General features: G+C 42.1%; 1 protein-coding gene across 1 annotated transcript; it reads left to right on the top strand.

Moving 5' to 3' along the window:
• The first annotated feature begins 10,474 nt into the window (after positions 1 to 10,474).
• Positions 10,475 to 11,974, top strand: LOC119362442 (peroxidase 2-like). Its single transcript, XM_037627659.1, has 3 exons — positions 10,475 to 10,739; positions 10,850 to 11,026; positions 11,121 to 11,974. Exons 1-3 carry the CDS (start codon positions 10,536 to 10,538, stop codon positions 11,682 to 11,684), a joined length of 945 nt encoding a protein of 314 aa, XP_037483556.1. The 5' UTR covers positions 10,475 to 10,535; the 3' UTR covers positions 11,685 to 11,974.
• Positions 11,975 to 13,080: the final 1,106 nt, after the last annotated feature.

Below are 13,080 nucleotides of genomic sequence, written 5' to 3'. Positions count from 1 at the left end.
GTAAAAGAGGCAACTTAAGAATAGGCTCAACCAAAATGATGTGTGTGAGTCATGGCGAAGCACTTGAGAAGACTAAAATTAGGATGAGTATTGAGCATCAACATAGTCTTGAAAGAATGAGGCACACGGTGCAAGGCCTATCATTCCCACACACAACTGGCAAATGGGTTCACAAGCTTACTAATAAGCAAAAGAGAACCTATACTTGTGACAACCCGTGGTGAAGATAAACGAGGGGAGGCTCATCAAGACGAGGGATACCAATTAAGATGGCAAAAACCTCGTAAAGATAAGCAAGAGGAAAATAATCTTCACCACACAAGAGTGCAACAAGATGCAACGATAGAGGACACGCACTCAAGGCAAAAGCTTTCACGGAACCACCAAAGAAATAACATAAGAAAGACAAGGTGGATGTAAAAGAAAGGATATCAACTAGAGATGTAATTTCTCTCAAGTGTATAAGGTTCTATGTAGACGAAATCTTGATGATATATATATCTACAAAGAAGGATGTACACCCGAAATAGTTACAACACGAAGGAACAAGATATCCACAAGGAAGTCATAAATATACCAATAAGATATTTTCTTGAAAGCATAGCACATGGCTAGATATGGTCTTATTGTATATAAATGAAGTCCAAACACACATCCATCAAAGGAATCACAACTAGCAACAAGATATCATCATTGGGATGCTTTGAGAAAGGAAACAAGTATCACAAGATATGAAATGAATATCATGCCAAGATGCAACCTACACAAGGTTGAATGTAAGAGGAGAAAGCATGAATAGATACTTGTTACCGAGATATCATTGGAAGGATGTAGTAGATACCAATTGAAGGTAGATAGTAGTTCATTGATCATCCTAGCTTAACTCCAATAAGCACATGGTGACAACACCTTCCTTGTGAGTGAGCCGAGCATCCAATGCATCTCCAACCATTCGTACAAGAACAACACAAACTAAACGGTACCCAAACTCATTGGGATCAAATAGTTAGAAACACCAATACATAGGACAAACTCCACATAAATATGTGCATATAGATATGGAAATGAATTTCATGCACATCTCATCCAATTTGAGACTTGGTGGAGTTTCCCCTATATATTGGGTCAACGAAAGAAAGCATGCCAAATAGAATACATGAAGTAAATATGCATGCTCAAAACTTTCAAGAACCGATACCAAAAGACAAAGAAATGCCAAGTGAAAAGGATACCAAATGGAGAAATCATCACTTGGAAGATATCATTAAAGATACATCAAGGAATGAGATATCCATTGATACACACTAAATTAAAGATGTCAAACTCCCAAAGAGAGGATGGTTCCAAACAAACCAAGCTCTCAACAAAGTTTCATGATGGCACAAGGTACCAAAAGAAAATGGCTTGCCTTCCAAGAAAATGGCTTGCCTTCTTTGGATAATTCCTTAATAGCACCTTGGTCATCACAAACTCTCATTGAAACCAACAAATGGACTCCAAGAAAAGCCTATGGGCAAACCCTTCAAATATAACTCAAGGCAACCATTAGTCCATAGAGATTGTCATTAATTACCAAAACCACACATGGGGGCACCGCATGTCCTTTCAGCAGGGCATGTTGTGATGTGATATGGTCAAGATGTGATGCTATATTTTATTATATGAGATGATCATGTTTTGTAACCGAAGTTATCGGCAACTGGCAGGAGCCATATGGTTATCGCTTTATTGTATGAAATGCAAACGCCCTGTAATTGCTTTACTTTATCACTAAGCGGTAGCGATAGTCGTAGAAGCAATAGATGGCGTAATGACAACGATGCTACGATGGAGATCAAGGTGTCGGGCCGGTGACGATGGTGATCACGACGGTGCTTCGAAGATGGAGATCACAAGCACAAGATGATGATGGCCATATCATATCACTTATATTGATTGCATGTGATGTTTATCCTTTATGCATCTTATCTTGCTTTGATTGACGGTAGCATTTTAAGATGATCTCTCACTAATTATCAAGAAGTGTTCTTCCTGAGTATGCACCGTTGCGAAAGTTCTTCGTGCTGAGACACCACGTGATGATCGAGTGTGATAGGCTCTACATTCAAATACAACAGGTGCAAAACAGTTGCACACGCGGAATACTCGGGTTAAACTTGACGAGCCTAGCATATACAGATATGGCCTCGAAACATGGAGACCGAAAGGTCGAGCGTGAATCATGTAGTAGATATGATCAACATAATGATGTTCACCATTGAAACTACTCCATCTCATGTGACGATCGGACATGGTTTAGTTGATTTGGATCACGTGATCACTTAGATGACTAGAGAGATGTCTGTCTAAGTGGGAGTTCTTAAGTAATATGATTAATTGAACTTTAATTTATCATGAACTTAGTCCTGGTAGTATTTTGCAAATTATGTTGTAGATCAATAGCTCGCGTTGTTGCTTCCCTATGTTTTTGCTTCCCTATGTTTTTATATGTGTTCCTAGAGAAAAACTAAGTTGAAAAATGTTAGTAGCAATGATGCGGACTTGGTCTGTGATCTGAGGTTTATCCTTATTGCTGCATAGAAAAATTATGTCCTTGATGCACCGCTAGGTGACAGACCTATTGCAGGAGCAGATGCAGATGTTATGAATGTTTGGCTAGCTCAATATGATGACTACTTGATAGTTTAGTGCACCATGCTTAACGGCTTAGAATCGGCACTTCAAAGACGTTTTGAATGTCATGGACCATATGAGATGTTCCAGGAGTTGAAGTTAATATTTCCAGCAAATACCCAAGTTGAGAGATATGAAGTCTCTAACAAGTTCTATAGCTAAAAGATGGAGGAGAATCGCTCAACTAGTGAGCATGTGCTCAGATTGTCTGGGTACTTCAATCGCTTGAATCAAGTGGGAGTTAGTCTTCCAGATAAGATAGTGATTGACAGAATTCTCTAGTCACCATCACCAAGTTAGTAGAACTTCATGATGAACTATAATATGCAAGGGATGACGAAAGTGATTCCCAAGCTCTTCGTGATGTTGAAATCGATGAAGGTAGAAATCAAGAAAGAGCATCAAATGTTGATGATTGACAAGACCACTAGTTTCAAGAAAAGGGCAAAGGAAAAGAAAGGGAAACTTCAAGTAGAATGGAAAGCAAGTTGTCACTCCCGCGAAGAAGCCCAAAGCTGGACCAAAGCCTGAAACTGAATGATTATACTGCAAAAGGAAATGGTCACTGGAAGTGGCAATGCCCTGAATATTTGGTGGATAAGAAGGATGACAAAGTGAACAAGGGTATATTTGATATACAGGTTATTGATGTGTACCTTACTAGTGTTTATAGTAGCCCCTGAGTATTTGATACTTGTTCGGTTGCTAAATATTAGTAACTCGAAACAGGAGTTACAGAATAAACAGAGACTAGTTGAGGTGAAGTGACGATGTGTGTTGGAAGTGGTTCCAAGATTGATATGATCATCATCGCACACTCCCTATACTTTCGGGATTAGTGTTAAACCTAAATAAATGTTATTTGGCGTTTGCTTTGAGCATGAATATGATTTGATCATGTTTATTGCGATACGGTTATTCATTTAAAGTCAAAGAATAATTGTTGTTCTATTTACATGAATAAAACCTTCGATGGTCATACACCCAATGAAAATAGTTTGTTGGATCTCGATCGTAGTAATACACATATTCATAATATTGATGCCAAAAGATGCAAAGTTGATAATGATAGTGCAACTTATTTGTGGCACTGCCGTTTGGGTCATATCGGTGTAAAGCGCATGAAGAAACTCCATAAAGATGGATTTTTGGAATCACTTGGTTATGAATCATTTGATGCTTGCGAACCGTGCCTTTTGGGCAAGATGACTAAAACTCCGTTCTCCGGAACAATTGAACGATCTACTGACTTATTGGAAATAATACATACCGATGTATGCGATCCAATGAGTGTTGATGCTCGTGGCAAGTATCGTTATTTTCTGACCTTCACAAGATGATTTGAGCAGATATGGGTATACCTACTTGATGAAACATAAGTCTGAAATAGTTGAAAGGTTCAAAGAATTTCAGAGTGATGTGGAGAATGAGCGTAACAAGAAAATAAAGTTTCTGCAATTTGATCGCGGAGACAAATATTTGAGTTACGAGTTTGGTCTTCAATTAAAACAATGTGGAATAGTTTCACAAACTCATGCCACCTGGAACACCACAGCTTAATGGTGTGTCTGAATGTCATAACAGTACTTTATTGGATATAGTGCGATCTATGATGTATCTTACCAATTTACCACTATCGTTTTGGGGTTATGCATTAGAGACAGTTGCATTCACTTAAAAAAGGGCACCATCAAAATCCGTTGAGACGACGCTTTATGAAGTGTGGTTTGGCGAGAAACCAAAGTTGTCGTTTCTTAAAGTTTGGGGCTGCGATGCTTATGTGAAAAAGTTTTCACCTGATAAGCTCGAACCCAAATCGGAGAAGTGCGTCTTCATAGAATACCCAAAGGTAACTATTGGGTACACCTTCTATCACAGATCCGAAAGCAAGATTCGTTGCTAAGATGTATCCTTTCTAGAGAAGGAGTTTCTCTCGAAAGAAGTGAGTGGGAGGAAAGTAGAACTTGATAAGGTAATTGTACCTTCTCCCAAATTGGAAAGTAGTTCATCACATAAATCAGTTCTAGTGATGCCTACACCGATTAGTGAGGAAGTTAATGATGATGATCATGAAGCTTCAGATCAAGTTACTACCGAACCTCGTAGGTCTACCAGAGTAAGATCCGCACCAGAGTGGTACGGTAATCCTATTCTGGAAGTCATGTTACTTGACCATGATGAACCTACGAACTATGAGGAAGCGATGATGAGCCTAGATTCCGCAAAATGGCTAGAGGCCATGAAATTTGAGATGGGATCCATGTATGAGAACAAAGTATGGACTTTGGTTGACTTGCCCGATGATCGGCAAGCCATTAAGAATAAATGGATCTTCAAGAGGAAGACAGACACTGATAGTAGTGTTACTATCTACAAAGCTCGACTTGTCACAAAAAGGTTTTCGACAAGTTCAAGGTGTTGACTACAATGAGATTTTCTCAACTGTAGCGATGCTTAAGTCTGTCCAAATCATGTTAGCAATTGTCACATGTTATGAAATCTGGCAAATGGATGTCAAAAATGCATTCTTTAATGAATTTATTAAAGAAGAGTTGTATATGATGCAACCAGAAGGTTTTGTCAATCCTAACGGTGCTAACAAAATGTGCAAGCTCCAGCGATCCATCTATGGACTGGTGCAAGCATCTCAGAGTTGGAATATACGCTTTGATAAGTTGATCAAAGCATATAGTTCTATACAGACTTACGGTGAAGCTTGTATTTACAATAAAGTGAGTGGGAGCACTACTGCCTTTCTGATAAATATATGTGAGTAACATATTGTTGATCAGAAATGATGTAGAATTTTTCTGGAAAGCATAAAGGAGTATTTGAAAGGAGTTCTTTAAAAGAAAGACCTCAGTAAAGCTACTTGCGTATTGAGCATCAAGATCTATTGAGATAGATCAAGACGCTTGATAAGTTTTTCAATAAGTACATACCTTGTCAAGATTTTGAAATAGTTTAAAATAGAACAGTCAAAGAAAGAGTTCTTGCCTGTGTTGCAAATGTGTGAAATTGAGTAAGACTCAAGACCCGACCAAGGCAGAAAATAGAAAGAGAATGAAAGTCATTCCCTATGCATCAGTCATAGGTTCTATAAAAGTATGCCATGCTATGGACCAGACCTATTGTAAACTCTGCCCTGGTTTGGCAAGGAAGTACAATAGTGATCTAGGAGTAGATCACTGGACATTGGTCAAAATTATCCTTAGTAGAATAAGGATATGTTTCTCGATTATGGAGGTGATAAAAGAGTTCGTCGTAAAAGTTACATCGATGCAAACTTTTATATTGATCCAGATGACTCTAAGTCTCAATCTGGATACATATTAAAAGTGGGAGCAATTAGCTAGAGTAGCTCCATGCATAGCATTGAAGACATAGAATATTTGCAAAATACATACGGCTCTGAATGTGACAGACTCGTTGGCTAAACTTCTCTCATGAGCAAAACATGATCATACCTTAGTACTCTTTTGGGTGTTAATCACATAGCTATGTGAACTAGATTATTGACTCTAGTAAACCCTTTGGGTGTTGATCCCATGACGATGTGAACTATGGGTATTAATCACATACAGATGTGAATATAGGTGTTAAATCACATGGTAATGTGAACTTGATTATTGACTCTAGTACAAGTGGGAGACTGAAGGAAATATGCCCTAGAGGCAATAATAAAGTTATTATTTATTTCCTTATTACATGATAAATGTTTATTATTCATGCTTGAATTGTATTAACCGGAAACATAATACATGTGTGAATACATAGACAAACATAGTGTCACTAGTATGCCTCTACTTGACTAGCTCGTTTATCAAAGATGGTTATGTTTCCTAACCATAGACAAAAGAGTTGTCATTTGATTAACGGGATCACATCATTAGGAGAATGATGTGATTGATTTGACCCATTCCGTTAGCTTAGCACTTGATCGTTTAGTATGTTGCTATTGCTTTCTTCATGACTTATACATGTTCCTGTAACTATGAGATTATGCAACTCCCGTTTACCGGAGGAACACTTTGGGTGCTACCAAACGTCACAATGTAACTGGGTGATTATAAAGGAGTACTATAGGTGTCTCCAAAGGTACATGTTGGGTTGGCGTATTTCGAGATTAGGTTTTGTCACTCCGATTGTCGGAGAGGTATCTCTGGGCCCTCTCGGTAATGCACATCACTACAAGCCTTGCAAGCAATGTGACCAATGAGTTGGTTACGGGATGATGCATTACGTAATGAGTAAAGAGACTTGCCGGTAACGAGATTGAACTAGGTATTGGATACCGACGATCAAATCTCGGGCAAGTAACATACCGATGACAAAGGGAACAAAGTATGTTGTTATGCGGTTTGACCGATAAAGATCTTCGTAGAATATGTAGGAGCCAATATGGGCATCCAGGTTCCGCTATTGGTTATTGACCAAGAATAGTTCTAGGTCATGTCTACATAGTTCTCGAACCCGTAGGGTCCGCACGCTTAAGGTTTCGATGACAGTTATATTATGAGTTTACGAGTTTTGATGTACCGAAGGAGTTCGGAGTCCCTGATGAGATCGGGGACATGACGAGGAGTCTCGAAATGGTCAAGACGTAAAGATCGATATATTGGACGACTATATTCGGAGTTCGGAAAGGTTCCGAGTGATTCGGGTATTTTTCGGAGTACCGGAGAGTTACGGGAATTCGCCGGGGAGTATATGGGCCTTATTGGGCTATACGGGAATAGAGGAGAGAGGCCAAAAGGAAAGAGGCCTGCGCCCCCCCTCTGGTCCGAATTGGACAAGGGGTGCAGCCCCCTTTTCCTTTTCCCTCTCCCCCTCTTTCCCTTTCTCCTACTCCAACAAGGAAGGAGGGAGTCCTACTCCCGGTGGGAGTAGGACTCCCCTTGGCGCGCCCCCTCCTAGGCCGGCCGCACCTCCCCCTCCCTCCTTTATATACGGGGGCAGGGGGCACCCCAGGAGAACACAAGCTGATCTACGGATCGTTCCTTAGCCGTGTGCGGTGCCCCCCTCCACCATATTCCACCTCGGTCATATCGTCGCGGAGTTTAGGCGAAGCCCTGCGCCGGTAGAACATCATCATCGTCACCACGCCGTCGTGCTGACGGAACTCATCCCCGAAGCTTTGCTGGATCGGAGCCCGGGGATCGTCATCGAGCTGAACGTGTGCTGAACTCGGAGGTGCCCTACGTTCGGTGCTTGGATCGGTCGGATCGTGAAGACGTACGACTACATCAACCGCGTTGTGCTAACGCTTTCGCTTACGGTCTACGAGGGTACGTGGACAACACTCTCCCCTCTTGTTGCTATGCCATCACCATGATCTTGCGTGTGCGTAGGAATTTTTTTGAAATTACTGCGTTCCCCAACACTACCTAGTTCTATTCCGCTCCTCCTTAATGACTTAGCTTCTTTCGATCACACTCCTTCTCCTCCGTGTTTCCTTAGGCACTACTTGCTTTCCAGATACGTACCCACTAGGTTCCTGGTATAGGTCGGCCAACTCCACAAGTTCTTGTAGCTGTCCTAATCATTTGTGCGTGTGTGTGTGGTTCTTTGTAGTAAGTTGGTTCAAACGATCGATGGAAATAGATTGGGTTTACACGGGTCGAGCAATACCAAATTCATAACGATACCCACGAAGATATCCATGGGTAGAAAATATGGGCCAAAATCATTATTTTGACCTTGTCATGAAACTTTAGCATGATCTGAACCCCTTTCAGATTTTTTAGCACGATTTGACCCTTTTATTCAATGCCAAGGCTTCTGGCGTTTCTGTCGCACCTAGACACGCCAAACTTGTCAGCATTTCTATCCTGCATGACCTGGTCGAGTAGCCATTGACCTACTATGTGGTAGGGCAGAAACGCCAAATTGTGGCACCTTACTGGAAACACCATAGGCCCTGGCGTTTCTGCCCTGAGAAGAAACATCAAGGCTTGGGGCATTTCTAGTTACGCGTGCCACAACCACTTATCTCTTCAGGGAAGAAACGCCGGCAAGTTTGGCGTGTCTAGATGGAGCAAAAACACTACAAGCCTTGGCGTTATCAAAATTGTCAGATCATGCTATAAAAAATCTGAAAGGGTTCGGAACGTGCTAAAGTTTCCTGACAAGATCAAAACAATGATTTAGCCAAAAATATGCCCAATGCCCATACCCAATGGGTATCCATGCCATCGGATATCCATCAGGTCCTTTCTTCATGTACAAAACTGTTTAAATTAAAATACTGAATGCGACTAGGCCAACCAAATTTGGCCCATACAATCAACTTAATTCTTCCACCGTTTAATTGGAGCAATGCTAGACTCAGGCCCTTCCCAGTGTTTCACGGTGGACAGGTGCTAAGCATACCACATAAGCAAAAAAATGACATGGCACAACAATTAAGGAGGAGAAAGAGCACTTTGATGACCCCAGAAAGAACCAATGCCAAGCGCGTGAACCTAGGCAGACCACTTAAATAAAACAACTTGACCAATGGATGAAAGACTTTAGATGTTAACTCATTAAATAAAGTATGCCTAGCAACAACAAGTTAAGCACCTATGCATTGGGAAGTTGAGTTGTTAAGGTATTTAATGCACTTAATATCCTATCTTAGCAACTTTGCGTTGGAGGAGGTCTCATGTGATGTTTTTTAGGGGTTTCATGGAGCTGCTAACGTGGAGGTTTGAGATTGGATTAAACGGGTGGGAAGGGGCCCACCCCCTGAAAATCAGGTGGGGAGAGAGTTATGGTTTTGGAAAATTGAGTAAAACGCTTGTATTAGTCCGTGTGTGTAGTATTATTGGTTTAATTGTACTGTGCAGCTCATCCCCGAAAAAGAACCGCCAAGCAGGAACTCTTCGACCCAGTCAACAAAACACGACTAGACACATGCTGCATCCCTATCTGCAGACTAGTAGTCTGCACAGTTCGCTCTCCGGCCACTAGCATGCGTCGTGGTCATTTGATTAATGAAATCAGCTATCAGTCCATGTATGGTCGCGAGCCAAGAGCAATCCCAGCCTGAATGCATGGCTCGGTCCACATGCATTATTATTAATTCTTTCTCTTCTGAATGTGTCCACGTCTCTGTAACTATTTGTTTTCCTTTGCTCGCGTGCATAAAATGCTCACTTGTTGACTTAAATATCTTGGATTCAGAGTACCCCAACCCTCTTATCCTACTGAAATTTGAATGACGATGGAGAAAGATAGATGAATGATTTGCACGACCAGCCACCTGCTTCAACAATCAGCAAAAATCCAGCCCATGATCGATGGATAGTGGAATACCACATACATTTCCTGAGACTTATATCACATACATTAAAATACTAGCAAAAGTACCAGTGCACCACGTAGGTGCACTGCACGAAGAACCATGCATGGTCATGTTTCGCGCTCAATTTGAGGCTCATATCTGGCCATGAACCGCGGCGAGTCACAGAATCATAGCAGAAAAATAGCACAGTACTCACTCACCCATGAGTTAGTACAAAACAAACTGCACACACGTCAAGCTATATTCTAGCTCTAGCTCGTGCTCGAATGCCCTATCATACTCCTAGAAGAACTTAGTCGCCTGAATATCCCGCTAATGATTGTGACTTTGCAGTATTATATTCCTTGCATGCACCATAACGGCCCCGTAAAAGAGGAAAAATTTGCACGCCAATGGCGGATGTGGGCACTGGCCAGTGGCCACCACAATCACCATGTGCCGGAAATGCCCAAGCCTGCGTGCGGCTATATATATCTGCATGGAATGCAGAGCATTGCATTGCATCCAGTACAAGTGTCTCTTCCTATCACAATTAACCTTGTGTCCCTCACTAGACGTTCGCTAGCAAGAAGCCATGGCCTCTACTTCGTCTCTATCAGCCGTGTTGCTCTTGTGCCTGGCCATGACGGCGTCGGCGCAGCTGTCGCCGACGTTCTACCAAACGACGTGCCCGAACGCTCTGGCCACTATCAAGGCCGCCGTGACGGCCGCCGTGAACAAGGAGAACCGCATGGGCGCGTCGCTGCTCCGGCTGCACTTCCACGACTGCTTCGTCCAAGTAAGCTCTTCAAATATATATCCTGATCGCCGGCACGTTCCCTGTTTTCATTGCACGCATGCTTCTTGAGTCTTGAGTTCTTGACCATGCATGCTTAACTACATGAGCAGGGTTGTGACGCGTCTGTTCTGCTGTCTGGCATGGAACAAAACGCCATCCCGAACGTGATGTCGCTGCGAGGCTTCGAAGTCATCGACAGCATCAAGGCGCAGCTCGAGACCATGTGCAAGCAGACCGTCTCCTGCGCTGACATCCTCACCGTCGCCGCCCGCGACTCCGTCGTCGCCGTAAGACCTCCAACCTGTGTCATGGCGTGATCACCACCAAGTAGACCGGCTAATTTGCTCACCCTGGAAAAAAATTCTCCTCTGGTGCGTGCAGTTGGGAGGGCCGTCGTGGACGGTTCCTCTTGGGAGGAGGGACTCCACCAACGCAAACGAAGCGGCGGCGAACAACGAGCTACCTCCCCCATTCTTCGACCTCGTCAACCTCACACAGTCCTTCGGCGCCAAGGGCTTCACCGTTACCGACATGGTCGCCCTCTCCGGCGCCCACACCATCGGGCAGGCACAGTGCCAAAACTTCAGGGACAGACTCTACAACGAGACCAACATCAACTCCGGCTTTGCGACGTCGCTCAAAGCCAACTGCCCCCAGCCGACCGGCTCCGGCAACCGCAACCTGGCCAATCTGGACGTGTCGACCCCATACTCCTTTGACAACGCTTACTACAGCAACCTCAAGTCCCAGAAGGGGCTCCTGCACTCCGACCAGGTGCTATTCACCGGCACCGGCGGCGGCACCGACAACATCGTCAACAACTTCGCAAGCAACCCAGCGGCGTTCAGCAGCGCCTTCGCCTCGGCCATGGTGAAGATGGGGAACCTCAGCCCGTTGACTGGCTCTCAGGGCCAGGTCAGGCTCAGCTGCTCCAAGGTGAATTAATCGATGAAAAAATGGTCATATATCTGCCATCAATAAGGCTAGCAACGGCCATATTATATATAACATCATGTATTGTATAGTATATACAATCCATGATGTACTTAGGCACGCTTTCTTGGACCATAAGCTTGTGAAAACAGGCTTATTTGTTATATATGTATGTCAATGGTCCCGTGCAAAGGCATGAAGGCCATGTGTTGCAACTATCAACGAGCAGCTTTTCGTGATGTATAACATACTTCTATGATATAAACTAGCAAATATGCCCGTGCGTTACAACCGGAGAAAAACAATCAAATTATACAGATGTTGTAGAGATAAAAAAAAGTCTGAATCAAATGCCAGGATGAGATAAGGATTTTTAATATGTCATTTCACAAACTATGTCTGAGTAATGTCATGATGAGAAGGGACTTTTAAAAAGTCATTTCAAAAACCGAAATGTGATGGTCTCATCATGACTTGATTTCCAAAGACGCCACAACAAAATATTTTTTTGTTGAGCAAACTACATTGATGGACCCCTGCTTGAGCTAGACTGATGAATGATGTGTCTCGCCTTGACCTAACATAGCGGTGTTTTCCATAACCAGTAAATCTATGGTACCAGAATAGCGGTGTTTTTCATATAGCTTACAAAAACTAACCCATAGGAAGCTGTGTCATTTTTTGGGGGGCTCAGCGTTGTACAGAACACGAAAACCTTTTTTTACCATATGCGTGAGGAACTAAATAAAAAAATCATAAAACGACCTCTACAAATCCCCCAATAAAACCGTTACCTAAGTGATGGTTCGTTTTGTTCATTATTTATGAATCGGTTTTAATTTTTGTGAACATTTTCTAAAATTTTATGGATATTGTTTTCAAATTCCCGAATATGTTTTGAATACACTATCACATTTTAAAAATCATGAACATTTTATAACGATTTATTTGTAATCGTGGTTTTTTTTATAATATGCGAACAGTTTTTTGAAATCACGAACATTTTTTGATTTCCCGAATGTTTTTTGAATTCACAAACATTTTATGATTTATCTATATATTTTTCAGTACTCACAACTTTTTGAAATTTGGAATTTTTGGAAGTCCCGGATTAATTTAAAGAAGAAAAACTGAAACAAAAATGAGAAAGGAAAAAGGAAAAAAATTGGGGGCGTTACGACCGGCATATGGGCCGGGCCATTACCGCGTGCAGGGCCTGCTATATATAGGAGAAAAACATTTTATGATTTACCTATATATTTTTCAGTACTCACGACTTTTGAAATTTATATTTTTTGGAAATCCTGGATTAATTTAAAGAAGAAAAACCAGAAAGAAAAATGAGAAAGGAAAAAGCAAAAAAAAAGGGGGGGGCGTCGACCGGCATATTACCCGCATGCCGGGCTTG

Source organism: Triticum dicoccoides, chromosome 2B, assembly GCF_002162155.2.
Source record: "Triticum dicoccoides isolate Atlit2015 ecotype Zavitan chromosome 2B, WEW_v2.0, whole genome shotgun sequence".
Classification (NCBI taxonomy): Eukaryota; Viridiplantae; Streptophyta; class Magnoliopsida; order Poales; family Poaceae; genus Triticum; species Triticum dicoccoides.
This window is presented reverse-complemented; position numbering and strand designations above follow the sequence as displayed.